At 46.2% G+C, this 27384-nt stretch overlaps 1 protein-coding gene across 1 annotated transcript in view; it reads right to left on the reverse strand.

Annotated features, from left to right (window-relative positions):
- Positions 1-7835: 7835 nt before the first annotated feature.
- Positions 7836-27384, reverse strand: part of PIP4P2 (phosphatidylinositol-4,5-bisphosphate 4-phosphatase 2) — a 111559-nt gene continuing 92010 nt past the window's right edge. Inside the window, exons 6-7 of the mRNA XM_073679572.1 lie at positions 27123-27213; positions 7836-10761 (exon numbers count right to left, since the gene is read on the reverse strand). Of these exons, the coding sequence (XP_073535673.1) occupies positions 10618-10761; positions 27123-27213 (235 nt within the window). The 3' untranslated portion in view covers positions 7836-10617. The remainder of the gene's footprint in view (positions 10762-27122; positions 27214-27384) is intronic.

Here is a 27384-nt window from a genome sequence, read left to right on the forward strand (position 1 = left end):
TCAACACTAGTGATAACCCATATATAATATAATGACATGCAGTATAAAGAGTGCCTTGTATGCACCACAGTTATATACAGCTATGTTGGCAGTACAATATTTTTATGCAGATACAGCACATCAGTCTGTGAGCTGAGTTCCTGTGTGAACGGTGTCTCAGGCTACATGAAGTCCAATCAAATGTCAAAAAAAAGCCCACGATTGGATTGATTACAAAATGATAAATTTAAATATGAAAGAATTTATTGCAGTGAATGTACCTATAGTCACGCAGTATAATACAAATACAAAAATCTTAAAAAACCTGGTTTCCAAATACTGGAATATACATGATAATAAAATTCTAGAATATCATAGAATCATAGAATGGTAGAGTTGGAAGGGACCTCCTGAGTCTTCTGGTCCAACCCCCTGCTCAAAGCTGGATTCACTAAATCATCTCAGACAGATGTCTGTCCAGCCTCTGTTTGAAGACTTCCATTGAAGGGGAACTCACCACCTCTCGTGGCCGCCTGTTCCACTCATTGATCACCCTAACTGTCAAAAAGTTTTTTCTAATATCTAATCTGTGTCTACTCCCATTCAGTTTCATCCCATTGCTTCTAGTCTTTCCTTGTGCAAATGAGAATAAAGATGATCCTTCTACAATGTAACATCCCTTGAGATATTTGTAGACAGCTATTAAGTCTCCTCTCAGTCTTCTTTTTTGCAAGCTAAACATTCCCAAATCTTGTAACAGTTCCTCATAGGACATGGTTTCCAGACCGGTCACCATTCTGGTCGCTCTTCTCTGAACTTGCTCCAGTTTGTCAATGTCTTTTTTTAAAATGTGGTGCCCAAAACTGAACACAGTATTCCTGATGAGGTCTGACCTAAGAGGAGTTAAGTGCGATAATGATGACGCGCCCAGGGATGACAGGGGACGACTCGGCGCCCGGGCCTGGTTGTTGCCTGATCTTCGGGGATGTCGCGGTGGTCGGCTCCCGGGCCCGTACCCTGGGGTCACTCTTAAAAGCAAGGGAAAAAGGTGTATGGGAAAGGAGAATGTTCGTGACGCCACCTGTGGTGTCTGGTGAAAGTCACCAGCGCTGCAACAGTCCTCCGAGGCAGGTGTCAGGGCAGCTATGGATGGTTCGGCTCCCCACAGGTGGAGCAGGCCTCAGGGCAGCGTAGAGAGGAGTGTAGAATTGAGCGTTGGCGGATGCAGAGCCACGGAGGAAAGAACAGACAGAGGCAGTGGTTGAAGTCATCCAAGTCTTTTACTCACGATAGGTGTTTTCGCAGCTCAGAGCTTCTCTGCTGTCTCACGGCGAGCTGCGGCCGCCAGGGTGGGGTTCAGCACACTCCAGGTAGTTCAGGAGCCCTTGTCAGGACCCCCGCTCTAGTGTGTTCCTCTCTTGTTGAACTTCTCCCGCCTTGTGTCCCCCACTGAGTCCCGTACGGGTACTGCGATGTCCCTTGTGGGTAACGTATAGTTCCCGGACCGACTGGGTGCCCTTTTTGGTGACTTGTGGTGAGAACGTGGCGTAAGGCCGGGTCCCTCTGGATAAACTCAGATTAGGGCATACAGGTGGCGACTCTGCTCCATCAGTATCCCCCTGGGATCCACATAAGCCTCCGGACTTTTCCGACAGAGACGTGAAGTGCAAAGTCAGATAATCGGGGACCGTTACCCCCTCTTGCGGCATGGTCTCTCTGGCTGGGCCAGAATAAGGCATGCAGGTGACGACTCTGCTCCGTCCGCACCCCCTGAGATCCTTTTGCCTGTGGAGCCTATCTCCTCTGCTCCTCTCCTGGGCCTTCTTGCTTGGACTCTGACCGGGGACAGAGCCAGTTATAACTCTGCCCCAATCCCCCGTCTAGAGGCCTGAGACCGGGAACCGTGGACCCTCAGCCGGCTGCAGCCTTGTTGTGACCTGCCGTCCCAAGGACCCAGGACCAAAGACCCGGTTATTAAAATGACCTCCAGTTATATAGAATTTTAGTAAAGTGCTTAGGTAAATCCTTCCTCCACCCTCACTCACTACATGGTTCCCCCTAACTTTGGTTCCCTCCCAGCTCCTCCATTCAGCGCCGCACAGCCCTCCATGTTCTCGCCAGAGGTAGCCTGACTGCCATTAGGTACCGAGATGAGATCCTCAGACCCCTTGTGAGACCATATGCTGGTGCGGTTGGCCCTGGGTTCCTCCCAAAACCGGATCCTCACAAAATGATGTGTCTGAATGTCATATCTTGAAACCCATTGACTTTGCTGGGATGCGCAGACACTGCATTTTACTGCAAAAAAACAGATCCGCAAAAACGCTGTGTGAATCATGGCTGTAGCTAGCGAGGGGCAGCTGCCCCCCCCCCCCTAGAAGCAGGGGCACGCGCCTATCAAAACTCGCTTGTATGCTGCAGTGCTCCTGTCCTGCACTGGCTCATCTCCCCTCCTCTGTCCTGTCTTCTGCCGTCTTCACCAGAGAAAGGGGGGGGAGGGGTGCCTGCCCTGCACAGGATCTCATTCCTGGGCCCCGAGCTGGAGAAAGTGAAAGTACTACTGCTCATCTCTGTCACAGGAAGGTAACTAATGCTAATATTGTAGGTGATTATTATGTGCTCTCTGTACAATGTGTGTGAACTATATGTGCAATGTACTATTTGCTGTCTGTAGCTGTCATCTGTCTATCACACTCCATCCATCCATCCCTCCATCTATCCCTCCAGCTATCCATCACTATATTCTATCTAAATATCTTGATTATTGTATCATAAAAATGATTAAATGTCTGATGTTCACATTGTACTACAATAAATTTTTCACTTAAATATAAGCAATATACATGGGAGTCGTGGAGTCGGTGTAAGGGAAATTGAGGCGTCAGAGTCGCAGGTTTGGCTTACCGACTCCACAGCCCTGGGTAACATCTGGCCGCTATGGATTGCACGCAGCGCAAGTGTGCTGCGTCCAATCCGCAGTGTTTACTGATCATCTGCACATACCCTCAATCTTTAGGCTATGTGCCCACATTGCGGAAATGAAGCAGAAAATTTCTGCTTCATTTCCGCATGTCCTCTCCCGGAAAAACGCATGCGGAATTCCGCACGCGTTTATTGCGCGCTTACCACATGCGGAATTGCCTTGCGTTTTTAATGCATTGCACAAGGCAATTCCGCTTGCGGAAACGCAAAATTAATGAACATGCTGTGGATTTTTGAACGCAGCATAAACGCTGCGGAAAAATCCGCAGCGTGGGCATAGAACTTGCGGAATTCCCTTGGGGACCATGGGGAGCGGATTACCTAGCGTTTAACAAGCGTTTACGCTGCGGAAATTCCGCAGCGTAAACGCTTGAAAAACGCTACGTGGGCACGCAGCCTTAGGAATGCACTAACCCCAGAAAGATGGACGCAGAGCATTACGGAGTATCACACACCAGACAAGGCCTTTAAAAGTGAATCTCTATTTTAATCAATGGCATTCCTAGGTCCAAATTTCTGATACTATAGATGTTATAGATTTTACCTGTAAATTGAGAATTTTGAAAATGAAAGGGGTTGTCCACTACTTTGCGAACCCCTTCTTGAACTAAATGTTTGGCCCCGATCAAATAAAAAAGCTTATACTCTTCTCCCGTGCCGGCACCATTCTAGCGGTGTCAGCCCTCGCGGTCCTGGTTCGGTGTTGTGACACATGATGCCGGCACCCAATCAGCGCTGAAGTCACTGTCTCCACCTACGTACGGATTGAACATGAAGAGGAAGTCCGAGCTGCTGCTGATCTCCGACTTCCTCTTCATGTTCAATCCATACCTAGGCGGAGACAGTGACTTCAGCGCTGATTGGGTGCCGGTCACCACGTGTCATTCCACCACACCAAAGCCCCGATACCCGAGCGCCAACCCCACTTTAACGGTGCCAACACGAGAGGCGAGTATAGGAACATTTAGTTCAAGAAGGGGCTGTCCTAATAGTGGACAACCCATTGAATGATCAGTCCTGGAGGAGAAAGAAGCAGATTTCTCCAATAAGATATATTACAAAGTTTCTTATTTTCACGTGTACTAATATGAAAACAGGGTTAAAACAATGGCTACTCTTTAGACTATGCAGCCAGCCTCCGATTCATGCCCTCCTTGGTTTGGACAGCAGTCGACTGACAGGTTTCCCTTAACGCAGCTTTATATTGAGTAGTGAATGGCGCTGGGTGAATGCATGCAGCTGTGTCCGCAAATCTCCTAAAGTCCTTCATTGCTAAACCGATGTGTTCCCCATTCACCTTGTCACTTAGCGGATTTACCAGCCAGGAATACGGAGCGACAGCTTCTGTAGGAGGTGCAATACTGCCATACTGGTACTGCTAGCCTCACAGGTGAATTTTTTTTTGGAAGAGGTGGGGGGGGGGGGGCATGGACAACAAAATATTTAACTCCGTTTGTATAATAATCTTTATTCGTATTATTTAAAAGATACAAGAGGTTCCTAAAGAAGCTAATAGTAATATACATCATACAAACAGGTAACAGAACTTAGGAAATACAGAATATTGTGCTCTGGCATCTGGATAAAATAGCCACGTTTCCTAAATTTCTTTATTTTGCTAACAAGGTTACAATTTGTCTAAATTCAGAAAAAGAAATAAACACAGAGACAGCGACACGGAGTGAATAAGTTATCTGTAGGGTCTCAGCCAAAGCTCTATGGTTCTTGAACAAGGCGACGCCACCTAGATGCAATGTACAATATACATTAAGCTATTCGTGATGTTACATAAGGATTTTCTAGTGTTCAAGAAGTCACAGGCATTATTCATACTGGACAAGGTTTCTTTGGGCCAAGCATATATCTAAAGCCTAACCATTGTCTATGTACAATGGAGACAACCAGGCTCATCCACGGTGCATGAACACCGAGCCACTAGGCACAAAGTACCCACCTCCATCGCATCCAGACAAAGCGCAGACTGTAAAAACCCCACCCCGTCCGCCAGGATGCTTTGTGCCGCCACATAAAAATCAGATAAAAGACATCCACCAACTCTGGTAAGGAAATGATATAAAGTGGAATTGGAACATCCTAGACATTGAAAACAATAGCTTCTCATATTTGTAGAAAAAAAAATTAATATCCTTGAGTAAAGCGGTACCGCGCAAGAAAAAAAACCATCCTACCATTGGTACATACGTCATGTAATCCTGCTGGAGATCAATGCGTGGAAAGCGCAAATACTTCAGCCCTCCCACACATCGCAAAGGGAAGAACCAACACATTAACCTGAAATCGTAATATCCAGAGAAGTACACTTACTAATACACAGAGGATGGGTGACGGCTAAACTGGTTATTACTTTACTAGTGTGCACTTAGTTTACATTTTGTCCCGTGCGGCAGCTTAATGGCGGACGACAACAAGAGCCAAAAAAGTGCAAAAGTCATGACAAATGAAAAAATAATGGCTCAGATTAAACGGGTGATATGTGTAACGAGAAATACTGCAGGGTGAATTATTCCTGAAAATACCTAAGTGGTCTCAGTGACCTCTAACTACTAACACTTTTAACCAGTCAGGTCCGTTAACACCTTTAACCTATGGTAAATTTGCAGAATAATAGCGTTCTGAAAATGCACGGCTGCTGTACTGAAAGTGCAACACCTGGGAGAAAATTTACTTTATTTCTCCCGGGAGCCGCCGGCTTTCAGTCATGCAGGCATGGCCACAGCAACTAGTGTCACCGATCGCAGCACTGAGAGCGACTGCTGTAAGCACAGCCCGGCACTGACTGACAGCCGGCTCTGCAGTGAGTTCATCAGTACAGAGCCAGCTGTCAGTCAGTCAGTGACAGGCCGTGCTTATAGCAGTCGCTCTCAGTGCTGTGATCGGTGACTGTAATTGCTCCGGACATGCCTGCATGACTGAAAGCTGGCGGCTCCTAGGAGAAATAAAGTTAATTTTCTCCTGAGTGTTGCAGTTTCTGTACAGCGGCCGGGCACCTTCATAATGTTATTAACCCCATATATGTAGGTAATACTGTTATCATCTGATCTGATAGGTTCCCTTTAAGCAGTGAGGGATGGCTGTACCGAAGCACCAGATAACTAAAAGGTCCATACACCCTTGGGTAACCGTCAACTTTCTCTTCAAACTCCCCCATACACAGGAATGTTCAACTCGGCTCAGCGCATATGCATTTTCAACAGGGATAGAGGAGAAGGCCGCGAGCCCAGTAGCTGTGATGGCAGCTTATCTCCTCTTAGTACAGAAGGAATTCAAAATGCAAATCCTCATGGATAACAGTCTCCCACACACCAAATGCTCAGGAGGGTCGTCCGACTTTATTCTGTATGTAATCTAACCTGACTAGGAGCCTTAAAATGAATTTGTCCTCAAATTCGCCAATAAAAAATAGCATACATTATCAAAGAAGAGCTATGAGATCTGATGAGACAGATGTACTTACTTTGATAAAGTCAGAATGGTTGTATAATCCTCTCCTTGAATGGCCGTATAATCTGGATGTTAAGATGAGCATTTTAACATGGATTTTTAAAGTAAGTACACCAGGTATAAGATCTATTGGTTAGTTATGTTTAACAGGAGCCCGTCATGATATTCAACACTGCCCGGACCACAGGCAGCATGAAGCAGACGCTGGCTGCATTATTGCAGCTGTTTACGTTTTACGTTGAAACATTGCAGTGTTTCAGAGAAGACATACTATGAGAAGCCGGCTGAGGACTATGCATCAGAGATGATTAGTCCAAGAGTCTGGTCCCTGGCAGGTTCTCCCCAGCCAGTTTCCCTAGACGGACTGGTCTCTCCCTATATAAGTAAAGACCTGTCAGTCATGAGGAGCGAGACAAGGAGGACCGGCCTCTTGGACTAGTCATCGAAGACGCAGAGTCCCCGCCCTGTTTTTCAGAGTATTTTTTCTCTGGAAGAGTAAAACATTCACGGCTGTAATAGCAGTCAGTGTCTGCTTCATGCTGCCTGTGCTTTGGACAGAATGAATTTCATGACAGATTCCCTTGAATAAAAGATCAGGTCTCCTTAGCCTGGTTTCACACGGATCAGGCGACCTGGTCCGAGAGCCGGCTCTCCCAACCTGAGCCAACTACTTCACATTTGGCAATGAAGCAGTTTTCACAGGAGAACAGACCTCCCCGTCCGGCCAGGACATCCGATGCAAGAATGGTCTTGTGTAAAATCGACCTTATTCTCAGCATCTGGGTTACCAAGGATCTGTCAGGTCTTTTGATGGGTCTGTTTTGGTAAAAAAAAAAAAAAAAAAATTATAACTCTGCATTGTGATGTTCCTCTGATGTTCCTAGAAATTTATGAATACATTAACAATTGGGTATTAGTATGATTGTGAGCCCTCACCCCGACTCTCTAAAACCAGTGTTGGGCTCACACCCAGGAGGTATGCCGAGGCATCCGTCCACCATAGGGATCCACCTTAAAGACACGTATACTGCATTCTGCTGCACTCTCCTATACAGCTAAATAAAACAGTATGCAGTTGCCTACGAACCGGAAGGAGGACCACCCCGATATACACTGTAGGCTGCACAGACACACACACTTAGAGAAGTTGTCCACTACTTGGACAACTCCTTCTCATACCCCCTGCTTGGCCCCGATGAAATAAAGCTTCTACTCACCTCCCTTGCCAGCGCTGTTCCCGCAGTGTCTGCAACCGCTCTCCCCGGGACTCCCGTGTTGTTGTTGTGACACACTCTTCAAGCTCGTGACGCCAGCATTGATTGGGCGCAGGGGTCACGTGTCACAACATCCGCACTGGAGCCCCGGGGACCGCGAGTGCTGACACCGCTGGAACAACGCCGGGGGAGGGGGGGGGGGGGGGGGGGGGGGGGAGTATAAGCTTTATTATTTTATTGGGGCCAAACATTTAGCTCAAGAAGGGGTTGTCCAAGTAGTGGACAACCCCTTTAAAGTGTGTAGGGACACATACCTGTAATAAGTGAATGGTCACACATTTGTCAATTTATTCAGAAATATCTAGGAGGAATAACAGAGGAACTTGACAACACAGAGTTATTAAAAAAAAGATGCTCTGGAATTGTTAAATTATATGGAACACAGGTAAAATGTTGTAAATAGATATTTGGAAAATGGACACGTTCTCTTTAAAGTTGAAATGTCTCCTTCAGTTTAAAGATTGTATATTTTAGTTCTTATATCGGTTACTATAAGTTGCCTGCTATTCCACCTTATTAAATATACTATTATTTTTTTAATACAAGTATATCTATATTACAGTGTATATATTAGACGCTAAAAGTCATGGACTATTTCTTATTGACTTATTTGAGCAGAATGACCCGAGACCAGGACTACGTACAGAGGAGCTCATGTGCTTCTGGGTATATACAAACACTACAGGTAAGTTGTAGAAATCTGACTGTCCTAGTCATCTGTATGGGGTTTGCTGAAATCTATGTGCATGATACAACCCCATTCAGATGATTAAAGCTCATCTGTGTGGGAATATACCTTTACATGTATCCAATGCTGCAGAATACAATATTGCCCCGTTGCACTGCGCCCGGGGACCCAAGAGACTTGCAGAAGTCCCGATGTGTGGAGTAACGCCAAGGAGGTAATATTAGTGATATTACAGGCATGGTGCAGAGATTTTTCCAGCAAATTGCAATGAGTGCCATCGTAAAGCCCTGGTCTGAAAACATCCAGGGCAGGGGCAGACTGACCCTTCCTGTACTCCGGTATTGTCTGACGGCTCAGCGTGTTAGGGGCCACACCTAAGAACTGTACCATACATTTATAAGGGGATGGATACTAGCGCTACTGGTGATTTTTGTCCTAGAGATAAACTCTAAAAAGTCAGCAGCCTAAAACCACCACCGGTTGGCACTTACTTTCAGCAGATATACATGACCCCTATTCGCATTAATGAGAGCTGTAGAAATCATTTTTGGAAACCTATGAATTAAAATAGAGCATTGAAAAAAAAAAGGTATTATGGATGGCAAGTCTGCATAAGAGTGACTGCCGAGGGTTCCAGAAAATGCTGAATCCACCCCAATCCTGATTTGCTAGAATTTGTCATCCCAGGTAGGAGCAACGATATCCTGGAACTCGTGAAACAAAATTGCACTTTTAAAGAATTATTCCCAAAAGATTAAGTTATTCCCTATCCACAAGACAACTCACTGATGGCTGGGTGTCTGATCGCTAGGACCCGATGCGATCCCAAGAATGGGCTATGGAACCCGAAAATTAGTGCTCTGAGTCTTGAATCAAGCGGAAGTTTCCATGCTTAATGGTGATTTTGGATTTCTCTGGCAGTCTTGTAGAAACTGAAAGCAGTGGAGGTGTACATGCTCAACAATGCACTATCAGTCCCATAGATCATGAATAGAAGAGCATCAATGTGCATGATCAACTTTGAGCTTCACTTTCTCCTGTAGTTCTGTAGACTATGAATGTCCCATAAAGAATGAATGGAGTGGAGCTGCGCATGCTCGACGCCACACTGTGCTCGGCTTTCTCCGTAAGTCCCATAAACAATGAATGGAGTGGAGGCCAAGCTTGAACATCTCCACTCCATTGAGGATGGGGCACCAATCTCGAGATTGCAGGGAAGGAGGGGACCCAGCGGTTGGACCAGCAGCCATCAGTAATTTATCAACTAAATATTTTGGAAATAGCCCTATAATATAAAAAAAAAAAAAACACTTTCTATACAATAAGGCCTCAAAACACGTATTTGATAGTTATTCTACATTTATGTTCATCGCTGACAGATGCCACAGGGGTCACTGATCTTTGTGGAAGCCATCGCTACTCCGGGCTGTAAGAATAGCTGGCTCATGGATCTCCCCACCCAACAGGTCACAGACACAGCCTTACCCAGAGATTTATAGCCGCATTATAAACAGGAAGAAACACAGTATTATTCTTGTTTGGCCGTACAATACCCATGGCACAGATTGAAAATAAAAGTGAAAACTGCTTAGTATATGACACGCTGGAAGCACATCACCGGACAATGGCGAGTGCAGGGACATGGACACGGGCGAGATATTCAAAGCTTCAAATTCTAGCAGCGCGAACAAAACTAAGTTGCATATTACGTAGTGCAATGGTATTCAGCTCATGTACAACTACCTCCTGTCAAAAGATATCATGAATATGGACAGTAAACCTTCACATTGGCCTAGATTTCCCAGCAACGTTTAAGAAACTCAGATCCCCGTCAGCCTTCAGCAGCCGAAATACACCAACCTGCAATTCAACAGCCAAAGGGTTTTCATGGGATGAGACTATAATGGGATGTCGACCCCTACCCTGACTGCCTGATATACGTGCACCCATGCCACCAGCACGTCCCACACCTTTATAAAGTTTCCAGGCACCTGGATAATAAGCTGTGGTGGACTGTAGCTGACGGCACGTGCGCAAGTGGGCACTGCCCCGGGTGTAAAAGTCAGATATGATGAGAACGCCCCACACACGAGGGAGGACATTCCCTTTTACAAGCAGAAGACTTTCAGGGTTCTGTTCTGAGGTAAATACAGCAGTGTAGTGGTTAAAATTAAGATAATACCCAGAATCTTTTTGATGAAAATCAGACGAAATGATGGACAGTGGACAATTCTATGCAAAGGTGTGTTCTGGATAGCTGACTCTTATGGCTCCCCAGTAGCACGCCCGGACTAGACAAACTAAGCCTAAGAGGTAGGCCACCGCCCAGGAGACATAGGTTGCGTGAAAGCGTCTGGCAAAATCTTGTGTGCCGACCTGAAAAACAGAAAACGTAGTTATGTAACCATTACAGGTAAAAAAATAAATAGTCCAGCTGCTTTAAAAACACACTTCATTACGTACGTGTATTTCTGCAGGCAGTTATTGGAGACAGTCAACAAGCCTGTTATATGTATCCTTAGAGGGAGTTGTCCCACAAACAAAGTACACTTTAATCAACAGATTTTGGAATAAAAATAATTATCACAATTGGATGTGTTCAATAAAATGTGTTAGAACCCTCCTGTTTGTTTTTTCCATCTTGTGTTTTGTGGTCACGTGACCATATGCCTTTATATTCCAGCTCCGCCCTTGTGGCTGTGCAGGACTTCAGTGTTTGTTTCTCTAGCCTGGTGCTTTGGTGCCTTTCTCTGTCAAGTTTGTTTGGTCCTCTGGGACCTCTAGTTCCTTTTTGTCAGTTTGTCTTTTCGTGTTCTGCAACAACTTCTCTGTTTAGGAGGTGTCCCATTTTTGTACCAGTCCTCAGTTCTTTTAGGGACCCCTCCCTTAATTCTATAGGTCTTCGTTCAAACTAGCTGAGGACTAAGACGGGTCTGTTCACTAGGAACAGGCAGCCCGCTACATCGTAGGGATTCAGCTTAGTCTTACTGTAGGGACAGCTTTCCCCTATCTTTCCTTAGTACATGTTGCAGATCATAACAGTAAGGCCAGCCCAAAAAACTAAAAGGAAAGAAATTCGGGGATCAGTATGGTTTCCGTCCAGGATTTGGCTCAACGCCTGCAGGGATGGTCTCTGGAGGTGGCCGAGCTTCAGCAACACGTGAGCAGCTGTTCTGGAGCGCATTTTGTCGAACCCAAGGTAGGACTGCCTGATGTTTTTTATGGTAAACAGCAAGATTTTTTTCCTTTAAAAATGCTTGTTTGTTATATTTTTGTTTGAGACCAAGGTCCTCTGGGAATGAATCACAGCGCATTGGTTTTATTATGTCACTTTTGCGCAATGAACCACAGGGGTGGGCCTTTTCTCTTCAGCCTAATGATCCGTGTTTAAGTTCTGTTGAAGAATTGTTTTCTGCTATGGTGCTATTATATGACGATCCTGATCAAATCTCATGTGCTGAATCAGAACTCAGACGTTTGAATCAGGGGTCAGATGATGTTGAAAATTATTGCACACACCTCAGGAGATGGGCTTCAGAAGTTAAGTGGAATGATCCTGCGCTGAGATGTTTATTTCTCGCTGGTCTGAGTGAAAGGGTTAAGGATTTGCTAATTGCATTCCCTACACCTGAGACTCTGCAGGATGCTATGCAGTTAGCTATTCGTATGGACAGGAGACTGAGGTGCAGGCTCAATGAGGTAAAAGACTCCTGTAATGTCAGGTCCTAGTCCCCATAAAATCTGCTCAGATGGCGGAGAACCGATGGAGGTTGGGGCGATGTCGCTCTGCTCTCAGGAAAGAGACCGGAGGTTTACCGAGGGATTGTGTCTTTATTGTGGTAAAGCTTACCACTTGATTAAGTATTGTGAGCGTCGTTTAAGAAAAAAAAAAAAAAAAAGTCAGTTACACCCGTATAGCTTGTTTACGCTCCGCAGGAGTATTTCTTTCTGGGAGTACTACTCTGCAGGGAGATTTGATTGAATTTCAGGTATTTGTGGATTGCGGTTCAACACTTAATGTGATTGATAAAGGGTTTTTGGAAAACCTTAAATTGAAATCCAAACCTTTGTCATCACCTATTTCTGTGGTTGCAATTGAGAACACTCCTTTGAAATGTATTACTCACAAGACCGCTGCATTTTCCCTCACTATCAATGGAGTTCACCAAGAAATTTTGGACTTAGTTGTTTTAGATAATTTACCTTCTCCAGTTGTTCTAGGATTGCCTTGGTTAAAACTGCACAATCCTTTATTGGACTGGTCTACTAATGTGATTAAGTCTTGGAGTCTGAAGTACTATCATAAATGTTGTAATGGTCGCATTGCGGCTGTGGAAAAAGGGGAATTACCTGTACCTATTCAAGATTTTTGGAGGGTTTTTTCGGAGGAGTAGTCGCAAGTTTTACCTCCACATAGGGATTATGATTGTGCCATTGAGTTTGTTCCAGGAGTTACTCTTCCCAAGAGTCGCTTGTTTAATCTGACTATCCCTGAAAGAAAGGCCTTGGAGGAGTACATACAGACTAGCCTGGCTGCTGGTCACATTAGACCTTCTAAGTCGCCTGTGGCAGTTGGATTTTTCTTTGTTAAAATAAAAAAAGGACGGCGGTTTACGTCCAGGTCTGGATTTTCGTGAAATTAATAAGATTACCGTACGCAATTCCTACCCATTGCCGTTAATTCCTGACTTGTTTAACCAGTTAGTGGTGGCCAAGTGGTTCTCCAAAATTGATCTCCGGGGGGCATACAATTTGTTACGAGTGAAGGAGGGTGATGAATGGAAAACTTCTTTTAACACTCCGGTAGGTCATTTTGAGAATCTGGTGATGCCTTTTGGTCTTACCAATGCTCCTGCAATTTTTCAGAACCTTATTAATGACATCCTGAGACCTTTGATTGGTAAGAATGTGGTTGTGTATTTGGATGACATTTTGATTTACTCACCAGATCTGGAGTCCCATTGGCAAAGTGTACGTGAAGTTTTGCAGTTATTGAGTGATAATTCACTCTTTGCTAAGCTGGAGAAATGCGAGTTCGCTGTGCAGAAAATTAGTTTTTTGGGCTACATTGTCTCCAGCGAGGGCTTTGAGATGGACCCTGTGAAGGTTCAGGCTGTGCAGGAATGGCCTAGGCCTGTTGGTTTGAAATCTATACAGAGATTTTTGGGTTTTGCCAATTATTACAGGAAATTCATTAAGAATTTTTCTGTAATTGTTAAAGCTCTAACCGATCTCACCAGGAAAGGTGTGAATACGGCCCAGTGGACTACTGAGGTCATTGAAGCGTTTGAGTATCTCAAAGAGAGGTTCAGTTCTGCCCCTATCCTTATGCAGCCTGATGAGACCAAGCCTTTTTTGGTCGAGGCCGATGCTTCATCGATGGCGGTCGGAGCAGTTTTGTCTCAGGAGAACAAGGGTGGAGTACATCCTTGTGCCTGCTTTTCGAAAAAATTTTTGGAAACCGAACTGAATTATGATGTTGGAAATCGGGAGTTGCTGGCTATTAAACTTGCGTTTGAACAATGGCGTCATTTTTTGGAAGGCGCTAGAATTCCTGTTCAGGTTTTCACAGATAATAAGAATTTGATCTATCTGGATGCTGCCAACCGCTTGAATGCCCATCAAGCTAGGTGAACACTTTTTTTTTTCTCGGTTTCATTTTTCTGTTACCTATATCCCTGGTACTAAGAATGTTAAAGCCAATGCTTTATCTCGCAGCTTCAATCCTATGGTCGGTGCCGAGGAGGAGGAGAGCATTTTACAGAAAGGAGTTGTGGTGGCGGCATTGGACTCCGTTTTGGAGGATGGGATTCTGAAAGCTCAAGATGATGCTCCATCTAACACTCCCCATGGGAGGTTGTTCGTGCCTAGAGCCTTTAGGAGAAATTTGTTTGTGGAGTGTCATGAGTAGTGTTGAGCCACCCCCGTAGTGTTCGAGTTCGGTTTGGTTCGTCGAACACCTTCGAACACCGTTAAAACCAATGGCAGGCAAACAAAAACACATAGAAAACACCTTCAAAGGTGTCCAAAAACTGACAAACTGCTCAGAAGACACAACTAACACATGGAAAAGTGACAAGTACATATAGTCATGCGAAAAGAAAAGAGGTGGAGGAGTAGAAGGAGGGGGAGACACAGATATAGGCATGTCATGCCCTTCTAAAATCCAAAAAGTGAGAAGCCGACACGGCCAGTCCGCTCCTGCCCGTGCCACCTCCGTGTCGCCGGGTTTGTGCCAGAGCCGCGGTGAACCCTGATGGCCAGCCCCCCTCTCCCAATACTGGTGCCTGTCCGCTGGTGGGTCGAGCGAGCCCCCCTGTGGTGGAGGCAGCTCTAAGCTTTTTAATTTAAATTGTCTCTCTAATTTGAATGAATACACTTTAAATCCATTTACAAGGATCTATTGGAGGGCAAGTCTCATGCCAGCAGCCGCGTAATTCCAGCTCCAGTAGCGTCCACTAAAGCTGCTGCAGTTAAAAAGCTTTTATAAGGATCGAGCTCGGCTGTCCACCGCAAGGCATCCTACTGCCAGTCCCAGCCCCTATGCCTTGGGGTGCCTCCTGATGCTCTTCACTGAGTATCCCATGGTCCCGAAGCATTTCCTTTGAAAAAATTAAGTGTCTAAACTACAGGTGGTGTAGCTTGCTTAACAGCCGGGATAATCCGCTGACTAGCAGACACTGCTACTAGGCACAAAGTATTTCCTGGGCTAGATGCAGTTAAAAATTTGTAATTAGATACTCTCGTTGGATGCTGAGAAAGCATTCCATAGAGTCTCCTGGCACGCCATATATGATTCTCTTAAAAAGCTTGGGGTAGGGGTCTAGGGGACCCTTTTATAGCCAAAATCACGGCCCTGTATCGCAATACGTCACCTAGGCTGAAGATAAATGGAACTGTAGCACCCTGAGGGCTCGGTTGCTACAGACGTATTGCACCTCACCCAGAGGTGTGATATCTCACTCTCAGGTAAGGATGGAGTGTGGATCAGGACCCGACACCTGCATGCATTACACCACATTGCCGTGGGGCAGGGCGACCAATATGCCCCTGAGATGGGCACGACAGTCCCTGTCCCTGGCTGGAGTGGGGGGAGGGAACACTGAGGAAGGGGAACCCTGTAGTGCAGGAGCAGGGAGGAAGCAGTTCCTGGGTGCATTGAGAAGGGAGTATAAAAGGTGGGCACCATCTTAGTTCAGTGCAGAGAAGTCTGAGCAGAAGTGGCAGGGAGCAGGGGCTCTGCATGAGCTCTGCTCCGGAGGCGGGCCTAGTAACAGAGGCCCAGGCCTGGAAGAGGGAGAAGGAAGGAAGAGGAGCAGAGAAGGCTCCAGGAACGAGGAATGAAGGGATCCCAGGGGTGCGGACGGGCGAGTCGCCACCGCACGCCCGAATCCACCTGCGTGGAGGGGTCAGGCCAAAGGGGGAGACCGGTCCCCGAACTAGTGGAGGCAGGAAACGACCCTCAGCTAGAAACCGGAGGCTCTGACATTTTATGTGGCGCAGCCCCTCGCTACACCCGCTAGGAAGGCACCACATAGGGTCAGGGAAACTGGCGCCAAGTTTACCAAGAGGAGGCCCGAGGCAGCCGGACAGAAGTGTTGGTAAGAAAGGCCAGACAAAGGACACACAAAGGGGGTCCTGTGAAGCGCTCCAAAGTTATCTGGGAGTTGTCTGAGCCCCTCACCTGGTGAGCACAGTACGACGTGGGCAGCCGTTACCTGCAGACGTGGTCTGGATAATAAGAACTGTGAGTAAAGGCCCTGGACTGCATCACTGACTCCGTGTCGTTACTGCTGCTGCCCTGCACCATCACCCCCATCCTCCGCATACACTGTCCTGAGGCTATACTCCTCCCGTGGGGAGTTATGCTACGCTCTGCTGCTGCACCCACAACACCAGCCTCAGCGGTCTGCCCTGTAGCGGCGGTTCACTCTGACCGCAATCCACGGGTGGCGTAGTCGGACATTTAAACATCAAAACCACATAAATAGTTCCGCCACTGGTTTGACCGCCCTGAGCCACGGAACCGGGTCGCCGCCACGAAGACTACAACCACCAGCATCCACCAAAAAGGGTCCGGCTCCGGGTGTCCCAAGGCCCAGGGGGTGCGTCAGAACATTTTCATCACCTTTCACAATCACCAATGGGACAAGGCAGGGATGTCCTCTGTCCCCTCTCTTATATATCCTAGTGACGGAGCACCTGCTCTCATCAATTCGCCATAACCCCAATATTAGGTGGATTGAGGTGGGAGGCACCGAGTACAAGTGCTCTCTATTTGCTGATGATGTCCTAGTATATATCACTCAATCACATATATCCATCCATGCTGTTATGGCTGAAATAGATCACTTTGTTACATGGTCAAATTTTAAAATCAATGCAGCGAAGTCTGAGGCCCTCGATGTCTCCCTCCCCAAATCCATATAGGATTCCATCCAGTCCAACTTTCCCTTTGCCTGGCCCTCACAGGGTATCAAATACTTAGGAATTCCTATTCATAGAGACCTCTCCCATCTATGTTATCTTAATTTTGGGCCCTTTATTGAACAACTCCATACAGACCACGGTTGGCAAGTTAGAACTGTAAGATTCACTACGTGAACCGCTGGTGTTTTGTGGAAAAGCACATGTACACCGCGTTCCAAATTATTATGCAAAAAGTGTTTAGGAGTGATAAGGGAAGAATTTGTTTGTCAGTTAAACTCATTGATGGTGATGTGTGTCAGGGCTCTTTATATCACTGTAAGCAATTGCAGACACCTGTGCTAATTAGTTTGGCAGGTGTGTCCAATGAAAGGCAAGACTACTTAAGAAGGCTCTCTCACATTATTAAGCAGCCTACATTTTCTGCCAAAATGGGAAAGAAAAAGGATGTGTCGGCTGCTGAGAAGCAACAAATTGTGGAGTGTTTAGGTCAAGGCATGACTACAATCAACATTGTGCGATGATCAGGATGAAGTGTCTTGGCAATCAAGAAGTATGTAGCTGATTCACAGTACACACGTGTGCGTGCTGATAAGGGCAAATTGAGGACTCTTTCCTACAGGCAATTACGTCAGGTTGAAAGAGCAGCGGCAAAAAAGCCTTGTCATAGCAGCAGACAAGTTTTTGAAGCTGCTTGTGCCTCCAACGTCCCCCGAACAACAAGATGCAGGGTCCTTCAGAGGTTTGCAGCTGTGCATACGCCATCCTGTCGACCTCCTCTATCCACTTCACACAAGCAGAAACGGCTCCAGTGGGCCAAACATTACATGAAGACTGATTTCAAAACTGTTTTGTTCACGGATGAGTGCCGTGCAGCGCTCGATGGTCCAGATGGATGGAGTGGAGGATGGCTGGTTGATGGACACCCCACGCAAACACGGCTACAGCGCCAACAAGGAGGAGGTGGAGTAATGTTTTGGGCTGGAATCATGGGGAGAGAGATTGTCGGCCCCTTTAGGATCCCTGAAGGCGCTAAAGATGAACTCCATAATGTATGTGGATTTTCTCAAACAGCACTTCCTGCCATGGTTCAAGAAGAAGAACCGTGTATTTCACAGCAAGATCATTTTTCTGCATGATAATGCACCATCTCATGCTGCACATAAAACATCTGCATCTCTGGCTGATATGGGCATAAAAGGGGACAAACTTATGGTGTGACCCCCATGCTCCCCTGACCTCTACCCCATTCAGAACCTTTGGAGCATCATTAAAAGGAGTGTCTATGATGGCGGGAGGCAGTTCACATCTAAGCAACAGCTCTGGGAGGGTATTCTGTCCTCATGCAAAACAATTGAAGCAGAAACCATCCAAAACCTGACAAATTCAATGGACGAGAGAGTTCAGAAGCTCCTTTCGAACAAGGGGTCCTATGTGAAAATGTAACATCACCTAGAATAAAGTTTTGAGTTGAAAACTGTTTGATTTCAGTTTCTAACAACCTGCTAATGCTTAGAATTTCAAAAATGACCATTTTTTTGGTCTTTATTAAAATGAAAAGGTTGATCGAAAAGTTTGGGGGATCTAAGAGTGTGGCAACCCAGTAGTCATGATTACTTCGAATTCTGACAATATGAGGGTCATGCTGCAGGTAGTGCAGCAAGAAGGCACTTATGTGTCTTGCGCATCTCGGAGCCCCAAAATTATTTTCCGGGCTAGATGCAGCTAAAAATTATTATTAATTTTAAATCTGGTGAAGCTTTAGTATAGATGGCCTAATAGGATCAGTGCTGCACACTGCTACAAAGCCCAAATTATTTTCCAGTCAAGATACAGATAAACATGATTAGTAATTTTAAATCTGGTGGAGCTTATTATAGATGGCCTAATAGGATCAGTGCTGCACACTGCTACAAAGCCCAAATTATTTTCCAGTCAAGATACAGATAAACATGATTAGTAATTTGAAAGCTTAAAACGGTTGGTAGGGTGATTTTAACCAATCATCAAGCTTTTACTCTCCCCAGGATGACACAGGGGTAGAAAAGTCGTTTCGGATCCATGATTTGTTCATCTTTATGAACGTGAGTCTGTCTACATTATCAGTGGAGAGCCGCGTGCGCTTATCTGTCAGCACACCACCAGCAGCGCTGAACACACGTTCAGACAGAACGCTGGCTGCGGGGCATGACAAGATCTCCAAGGCGTAAGTGGCTAGCTCCGGCCATTTATCCAGATTGGAAGCCCAAAAAGAGCAAGGGTCCAGTGACACAGTCGTGGCTTCAATGTTTACTTGGAGATACTCCTGTACCATCGTCTCTAGGCGTTGACTATGTGTCAGACTTCTTGTCTCCTGTGGCCTTGCAAAGGATGGGCTAAAAAAAGTGGTGAAATGATTCCGCAAAATTGATGTTACCAGCAGATACTGTGGTTCTGTTACGGTTTGAGTGCTGAACACTTGACGGTCCCACGGTTGGCAAGTTGGAACTGTGAGATTCACTACGTGCACCACTGGTATTTTGTGGAAAAGCACATGTAAGATTCTGCAACAGTCTCTGCTGATACTCCTGCATGCGTGCATCCCTTTCTATGGCAGGAATAATTTCTGCAAATTTACTTTTGTACCGGGGATCTAACAGTGTGGCAACCCAGTAGTCAGGATTATTTCTAATTCTCACAATTCGAGGGTCATGTTGCAGGTAGTGCAGCAAGAAGGCACTCATGTGTGTTGCGCATCCAGGAGCACCAAGTCCCTGTTGTGTTGGTGGCGAGGTAACAATCATGCTTCCTTCCTCTGTCCTCTCCCCCCAACCTCGCACAACAGAAATGTGATCAAGGTCTCCCTCATCTGATGAGTCTTCCATCAGTTCGTTCTCCACTTCTTCCTGGGCTCCTGCACCTTCCTCACTAGTTTGGCTGCTACCATGCGCCCTGGTAAAACCATCTCCCCCACCCTCACATGCCTGCCGCCTTGGTGCTGCCGACCTTCTGGACCTTGCAGATGTTAGCCCTTCCGCATACAACTCCTCCTCCTCTACTTCCTCCACCTCCTCTTGTGCCACCACCTGACTCCGAATTCTGTTTAACATGTGCTCCAGCATGTAAATCACCGGAATAGTCATGCTGATAATGGCATCGTCAGCACTAAACATCTTCGTCGCCATTTCAAAACTGTGCAGAAGGGTGCATAGGTCCCTGATCTGAGACCACTCCTCCAGCGTGATTTGCCCCACCTCTGAATCTCGTTGGCCCAGGCTATACGTCAGAACGTATTGCACCAGGGCTTGTCGGTGCTGCCACAGTCGCTGCAACATGTGCAGAGTTGAATTCCACCGGGTAGGCACATCGCATTTTAGCCGGTGAAGTGGCAGGCCCAACGACTTCTGTAGAGATGTAAGTCGCTGAGCTGCGGGATGCGAACGGCGGAAGTGAGCACACAGCGACCGTGCCCTCTGCAGAAGGCCATCTAGTCTGGGATAGTGGGCTAAAAATTGCTGGACAACCAGGTTCAACACGTGAGCCATACAAGGCACGTGTGTGACATTGCCCCGGCGAAGGGCCGCACCCAGGTTTGCAGCATTGTCGCACACGGCCTTCCCTGGTTTCAGGTCCAGTGGAGACAACCATTCATGAAATTGGTTCTCCAGAGCTGACCACAACTCCTCAGCTGTGTGACTCACATTTCCCAGACATTTCAAAGTAAAAACCGCCTGATGACGTTGAGCCCTACTGCCAGCATAGTAAGGAGGTGTGCAGGATCCCTTCTGCGCAGTTAGAAAGCTTGTGGCATGACCAGACAGGCTTTGGGTGCAGGTGGAAGACCGAGAGGAGGTTGAGGAGGCAGAAGCAGTGGAGGAACTTTGACATAAAGAGGATTGACGCACAACTCGTGGGGACGGCAAGACTTGGACAGCAGCCCCTTGTCCTGCTGTCACCATAGTTACCCAGTGCCCAGTCAGCGACATGTAACGCCCCTGTCCATGCCTACTCGTCCAAGTGTCTGTGGTGAAATGCACCCTGTCACACACAGAGTTTCTCAAAGAAGCGGTGATGTTGTGTGCGACATGCTGGTGGAGCGCAGGCACACCTTTCTTTGAGAAGTAGTGCCGACTGGGCATCTGGTACTGGGGCACTGCGACGGACATAAGGTCTCGAAAATCCTCTGTGTCCACCAGGCGGAAAGGCAGCATTTCTGTAGCCAAGAGCTTGCAGATGGTGAAATTCAACCTCTTAGCTTTCTCATGGCTAGGAGGAAATGGTCTTTTACTTGTCCACATCTGAGGGACCGAGGGCTGGCTATTGTGCTTAGACGGGGTTGATAAGGGTGTCCCCGGCAAACTGCCGGTCTGTGAGGAAGATGCAGGCGGACATGTTAGGTTGCCTTCATCCAAAGGTGGTGCTATCGATGTCGGACAGCGCTCAACACCAGCTGGTGTTACCACCTCCAAAGAAAATGATGACCTGCCAATCACGCTGGCTGTTGCGGGTAAAGAGGTGGCAGGTCTGCGCCCCAAAACAGGTGTGACTGCTGTCCCCCCAGTCACAGAGGATGAAGAGGCCGCGGATGCACAAGATATGGCAGACGGTGGTTGGCCCGGCCGGCTAGGCCGCATTGTAGCACACTGAGCTTCCCACTGCAACTTATGCTTCATGTCCATGTGCCGGTTCATGCATGAAGTACTCAAACTATGTATTTTTTGGCCTCTACTTAGCTTTTGCTGACAAATGTTACAGATAACACGAGTTGGGTCATCTTTATCGATCTGAAAAAATGCCCAGGCTATGCAAGGCTTAGCACCCATGCGACCTGAAGAGCCACCACGACTTGTGGTGAGAGGCAGAGTTGTGTTTGAGGATGCAGTTGTTGACGTGCTTCCAGTACTACGTCTCTGTCCAGGAAGGCGCAACCTGACCTCGTCGTCACTAGCATCTTCCTCCACCTCCTCTGCTGACCTCATCTCTTGGCTGACTGTGGGTTGACAGTAAGTGGGATCTCCGACCTCATCATCATCACCCTGTGCGTTATCACACCCGTCGTCCTCAGAGCCAACCTGTTCCTGCCCTGACAAAAAACTAAAGTTGTCGCTCCAATCAGGTATTTGAGTCTTATCATCGTCTTCCTCATTGTCTCCACCAACAGGAGTTACAGTTTGGGAATGAGGGTCTACATTATGGTCAGAACCTTCTGCGTCTGGTCCTGGATCCGACTCAAAGATTCTGGGCATCAGTGCAGATCATTTCCTCGTCTGGATTCACAGAAGCGCTGGAGTCGACCTCTGATTCCCAGGCTATAGTATGAGTAAACAGCTCTGCAGACTCAACCATCTGTTCTACCTCATACTCAGACGGGCAGCTGGAGATTTGGGAGCTGTGAGGAAGCAAGTGCGATTGGGGTGACACCTTTGAGGACTGGAGTATTTGTGATGTTGAAGTTGATGTGGAGGAGAGCCCACTTAAAGGAGCACTTGATATCCGTTGAAGCACCTGCTGTTTTTGTGCCTCATCTGGAATTTGTAGCGATTGGCATGGCCGTAAGAAAGGGATCTTATCACATTGTCCGCTAAAAGAAGTAGACATTTTAGTTTGGCTGGAAGATGGTCTTTCTTCTGCAGATGTTACTGTTGCTTTAACACCTACCCCACGGACACAACCTTTTTTCCCCTTCCCAACACGCCTATTCCCCTTTCCACCAGCAGCAGGCCTTTTTCCACTCATTTTGGTGGTTAACTAATTCACAACTCTGGAGTTGTTTGCACAAAAAAACAATGGATGGTAACCGAGCAGAGCTGAGTGGCCAAACTGTGGTATTAGGCCAAAACTATTGGCTGGGTTAGATGCAGAAAAAAATTATTTTGAATTTGCAACCTGATGGAGGTCAGTATAGATGGACTAATAGAGAAAGTCCGACACACTACTAGAAGGCCCAATATTTTTTCAGAGGTAGATGCAGAAAAAAATATATTCAGTTTGCAACCTGATGGAGGTCAGTATAGATGGACTAATACAACAAGTCCCACACACAGCTAGAAGCCCAAATATTTTTTCAGAGGTACTGTAGATGCAGATAAAAATTAGTTTTAATTTGCAACCTGATGGAGGTCAGTATAGATGGACTAATAGAGAAAGTCCGACACACTACTAGAAGGCCAAATATTTTTTCAGAGCTAGATGCAGAAAAAAATTATATTCAGTTTGCAACCTGATGGAGGTCAGTATAGATGGATTAATAGAACAAGACCCACACACAGCTAGAAGCCCAATATTTTTTCAGAGGTAGATGCAGAAAAAAATATATTCAGTTTGCAACCTGATGGAGGTCAGTATAGATGGACTAATAGAACAAGTCCCACACACTGCTAGAAGCCCAAATATTTTTTCAGAGGTACTGTAGATGCAGATAAAAATTAGTTTTAATTTGCAACCTGATGGAGGTCAGTATAGATGGACTAATAGAATGATGCTATGCCCAAAAGATTTTACTTCACTAGGTGCAGTAAAAAAATTGGTATTCTATACACAGGTGGTATATCTTGCAACACGGATAGGCTACTCCACTGACTAACACACTCTGCAATAGGCCAAAAAGGATTAGCTTTGCTAGATTCAGCCAAATGCTGTGAAAAAAACTTGCACAGCACTGGCACAGACCTGCCTGGCAAAAACTGATAGGAACTCATGTAACCTAGTCCTGAAAAGGACTCCAATTACAATTAGTCTTTACTCCCACAATCTATCTATTTAAGAGCACAGACCTGCCTGATAAAAGTCGTAGGAAATGCTGTAACCTAGTCCTTAAAAGGACTGCAATCACAACTATTCCCTACTCCCAAGCTATCTGTAGATTTGTGCGAAAATTGGCTTGAAATTAACAAGGTATAGCGCACACAGCAACAGCGGTGCCGTCTAACACGCAGCTGCAGCAGTGAGAAAATGGTGGCGACGGGGAAAATGGCTTGGTCTTATAGGGCAAGGACATGTGACATACACTGCCAATGACACATGCCCTTGCTTGTGTGAAAAAAAGCACTTCGCTCCGTGTGTGCGCTGCTGATAGGCTGACAGATTGCACCTCCCCACTGTAAATGCGGGAAAGAGAAAAAAAAATGGAGATCTTCATTGTTCCTGCAGAGATCCATCCCCTGCCCCTCCCCCCACCCCGCTGTACACTCAAACTGCGTATTAACATTAATTTTCATCATTACTGAGAAAAAATCCAGTTATGATTTTGGTGCACGAACAGTTATCGAACATAACCTCGAACAGCCGAATTTTTCTCAAATTGTTCGTGTTCGCCGAACGGCTCGAACACCGCCCAAAACAGCTCGAATTTGAGATTGGCGAACAGTTCGAGTAGAACAACGCTCATCTCTAGTCATGAGTCTCGGTTGGCAGGTCATCCAGGAATTTCGGAGACTAAGACTGATCAGTTGCAGTTTTTGGTGGCCTGGATGGCAGAAGGAAGTCAAGTGGGTGCGTCAGTGTACTGTGTGTGCTAGGTCAAAGGCTTCACATACTCCTGGTACAGGGTTGCTTTGCCCTCTGGAGGTTCCTAGTGCGCCTTGAACGAATCTCACAATGGATTTTATTACTGATCTTCCTGTGTCCGAGGGTTTTACTGTCATCTGGGTGGTCGTGGACCATTTTAGTAAGATGTGTCATTTGATTCCATTCATTAAGTTGCCCTGCGCCAAGACACTCGCTAAGGCGTTTGTTAAGGAGATTGTCAAGCTCCAAGGCGTTCCCACGGATATGGTTTCTGATAGAGGACCTCAGTTTGTGGCTTGCTTTTGGCGTGCTTTTTGTGACAGGTTGGGAGTCCATTTGTCATTTTCGTCTGGTTATCATCCCGAGTCTAATGGACAGACTGAAAGAAAGAACCAGGATGTTGAAGTTTTTGCGTTGTTTTGTGGCGGACAATCAAGAGGTGTGGTCTGAGTTTCTGCCTCTCGCAGAATTTGCTCTTAACAATCATACATCCTCTTCTGCTGGGTGTTCTTTTTTTTGTTTTACTGGGAGACATCAGTCTTTTTGTTCGTTCTCCAAATTGGGGTCGGCGGTGCCGGAGGAGGAGAATTTTTCCGGTGATTTGGAGAGAGTTTGGACTAATGTACGTTGCAACCTTCGAGAGGCTAACAAGAAGTCCAAGAAGTATTTTGACAGAAAACGTAAAGAGGGTTTGTTTACTGTGGGTGACATGGTTTGGTTGTCCTCGAAGAACCTGCGGTTGAGGATTCCCTCTAAAAAATTGGGTCCTAAGTTTGTGGGTCCATTTACAGTGCTTCAGGTTGTTAACCCGTCTGCTGTTAGGTTGAATGTCCCTACTTCCTGGAAGATTAATCCTGTGTTTCATGTTTCCTTGTTGAAAAAGGCTGATGTATCCGATAGGGACGCCACTGTCACAGTTCCTTTTGTGGTGGAAGACGGCGAATATGAAATTTCTCGTATCTTGAATTCTAGATGGCATAGAGGGAGATTACAGTATCTTGTCTCCTGGAAGGGTTTTCGGTCCCGAAGACAACTCCTGGGTTAGGACGGATGATGTCTCTGCTCCTAGGCTTGTTAAAGCTTTCCACAGGAGGTTTCCGGATAGGCCTGGGCCTGGAGGATCCGGAGGATCCTCATAAAAGAGGGGGTACTGTTCGAACCCTCCTGTTTGTTTTTTCCATCTTGTGTTTTGCGGTCATGTGATCATCTGCCTTTATATTTCAGCTCCGCCCTTGTGGCTGTGCTGGATTTCAGTGTTTGTTTCTCTAGCCTGGTGCTTCGGTGCCTTTCTCTGTCAAGTTCACTTGGTCCTCTGGGACCTCTAGTACATTTTTGTCAGTTTGTCTTTTTGTGTTCTGCAACAACTTCTCTGTTTAGGAGGTGTCCCATTTTTGTCCCAGTCCTTAGTTCTTTTAGGGACCCCTCCCTTAATTCTATAGGTCTTCGTTCAGACTAGCCGAGGACTAAGGCGGGTCTGTTCACTAGGAACAGGCAGCCCGCGACATCGTAGGGATTCAGCTTAGTCTTACTGTAGGGACAGCTTTCCCCTATCTTTCCTTAGTACATGTTGCAGATCATAACAAAATGTCCCTGTGCTGAGATAATCTTATACAGGTGTCCCTACTGTGTACTGTGTAATTGCTGTGTCTGACAGTGTATGGAACATGGTCTGATCATACCACATCTCCTGGGCAGGGGAGGAAGGAAGGGAGAGAGTATACAGACAGGACAGCTGTGATCCCATGCTGCTGCTTTCTGTGAGGTAAAACATTAAAGAGTACAGGGTGGGCCATTTATATGGATACACCTAAATAAAATGGGAATGGTTGGCGAGATCAACTTCCTGTTTGTGGCACATTAGTATATGGGAGGGGGAAAACTTTTCCAGATGGGTGGTGACCATGGCAGCCATTTTGAAGTCGGCCATTTTGGATCCAACTTTATTTTTTTCAGTGGGAAGAGGGTCATGTGACACATCAAACTTATTGAGAATTTCATAAGAAAAACAATGGTGCGCTTGGTTTTAACACAACTTTATTCTTTCATGAGTTTTTTACAAGTTTATGACCACTTATAAAATGTGTTCAAAGTGCTGCCCATTGTGTTGGATTGTCAATGCAACCCTCTTCTCCCACTCTTGACATACTGATAGCAACACCGCAGAAGAAATGCTAGCACAGGCTTCCAGTATCCGTTGTTTCAGATGCTGCACATCTTGTATCTTCACAGCATAGACAATGACCCCAAAGATAAAAGTCTAAGGGGGTCAGATCGGGAGACCTTGGTGGCCATTCAACTGGCCCCCCGACGACCAATCCACTTTCCAGGAAACTGTTTCCAGGAAACTGAGTTTTTCAACAAGATGGTGCACCACCATGGGTGTCAGGTTCGAGCATTCCTACATGAACAGTTTCCTGGAAAGTGGATTGGTCGTCGCTGGTCTTCCCATTGAAAAAAATAAAGTTGGATCCAAAATGGCCGACATGGACACCACCCATCTGGAAAAGTTTTCCCCCCTCCCATATACTAATGTGCCACAAACAGGAAGTTGATATCACCAACCATTCCCATTTTATTTAGGCTTATCCTTATAAATGGCCTACCCTGTATACAGACAGGACAGCCTGGGGATCGCAGCTGCTGCTTTCTGTGAGGTAAAACATTTTCCTGCCTGTATAAAACAGGGCAAAGAAATGATTTACCTCACAACCCGTTAATGGGTCCACAGAGTAACTGTTGGGATTTCACTTATTGATTAAGAAAAGGTTTCTGAATCCTCAAAATTCCCATCTTGTCATACAGTAACTTATAAGTACAGGACTTACAGTTAAGCCAACTCCTATAAAAATGCAGATCATTCCCATAGTAATGTACGCACAGCAGCGTCTGCGGGGTAATGCGCTTCCTACAGATGATCTACAACACAAAAAAAATATATACAGTAAATCCATTAAGTTATCTCAAGATACACTCATCTCACCAATCTATTATAATCCCAATAGACTCAAAAGAGAGAAGCATAAAACCTGCACAGCGTAAAAGCATCTGCTATGCATGAAGTAACCGCAGATGAGCAGGGAATAAGTA

Source organism: Phyllobates terribilis, unplaced genomic scaffold (genome assembly GCF_046119375.1).
Source record: "Phyllobates terribilis strain yellow unplaced genomic scaffold, ASM4611937v1 Scaffold_4__5_contigs__length_816908805, whole genome shotgun sequence".
Taxonomy (NCBI): domain Eukaryota; kingdom Metazoa; phylum Chordata; class Amphibia; order Anura; family Dendrobatidae; genus Phyllobates; species Phyllobates terribilis.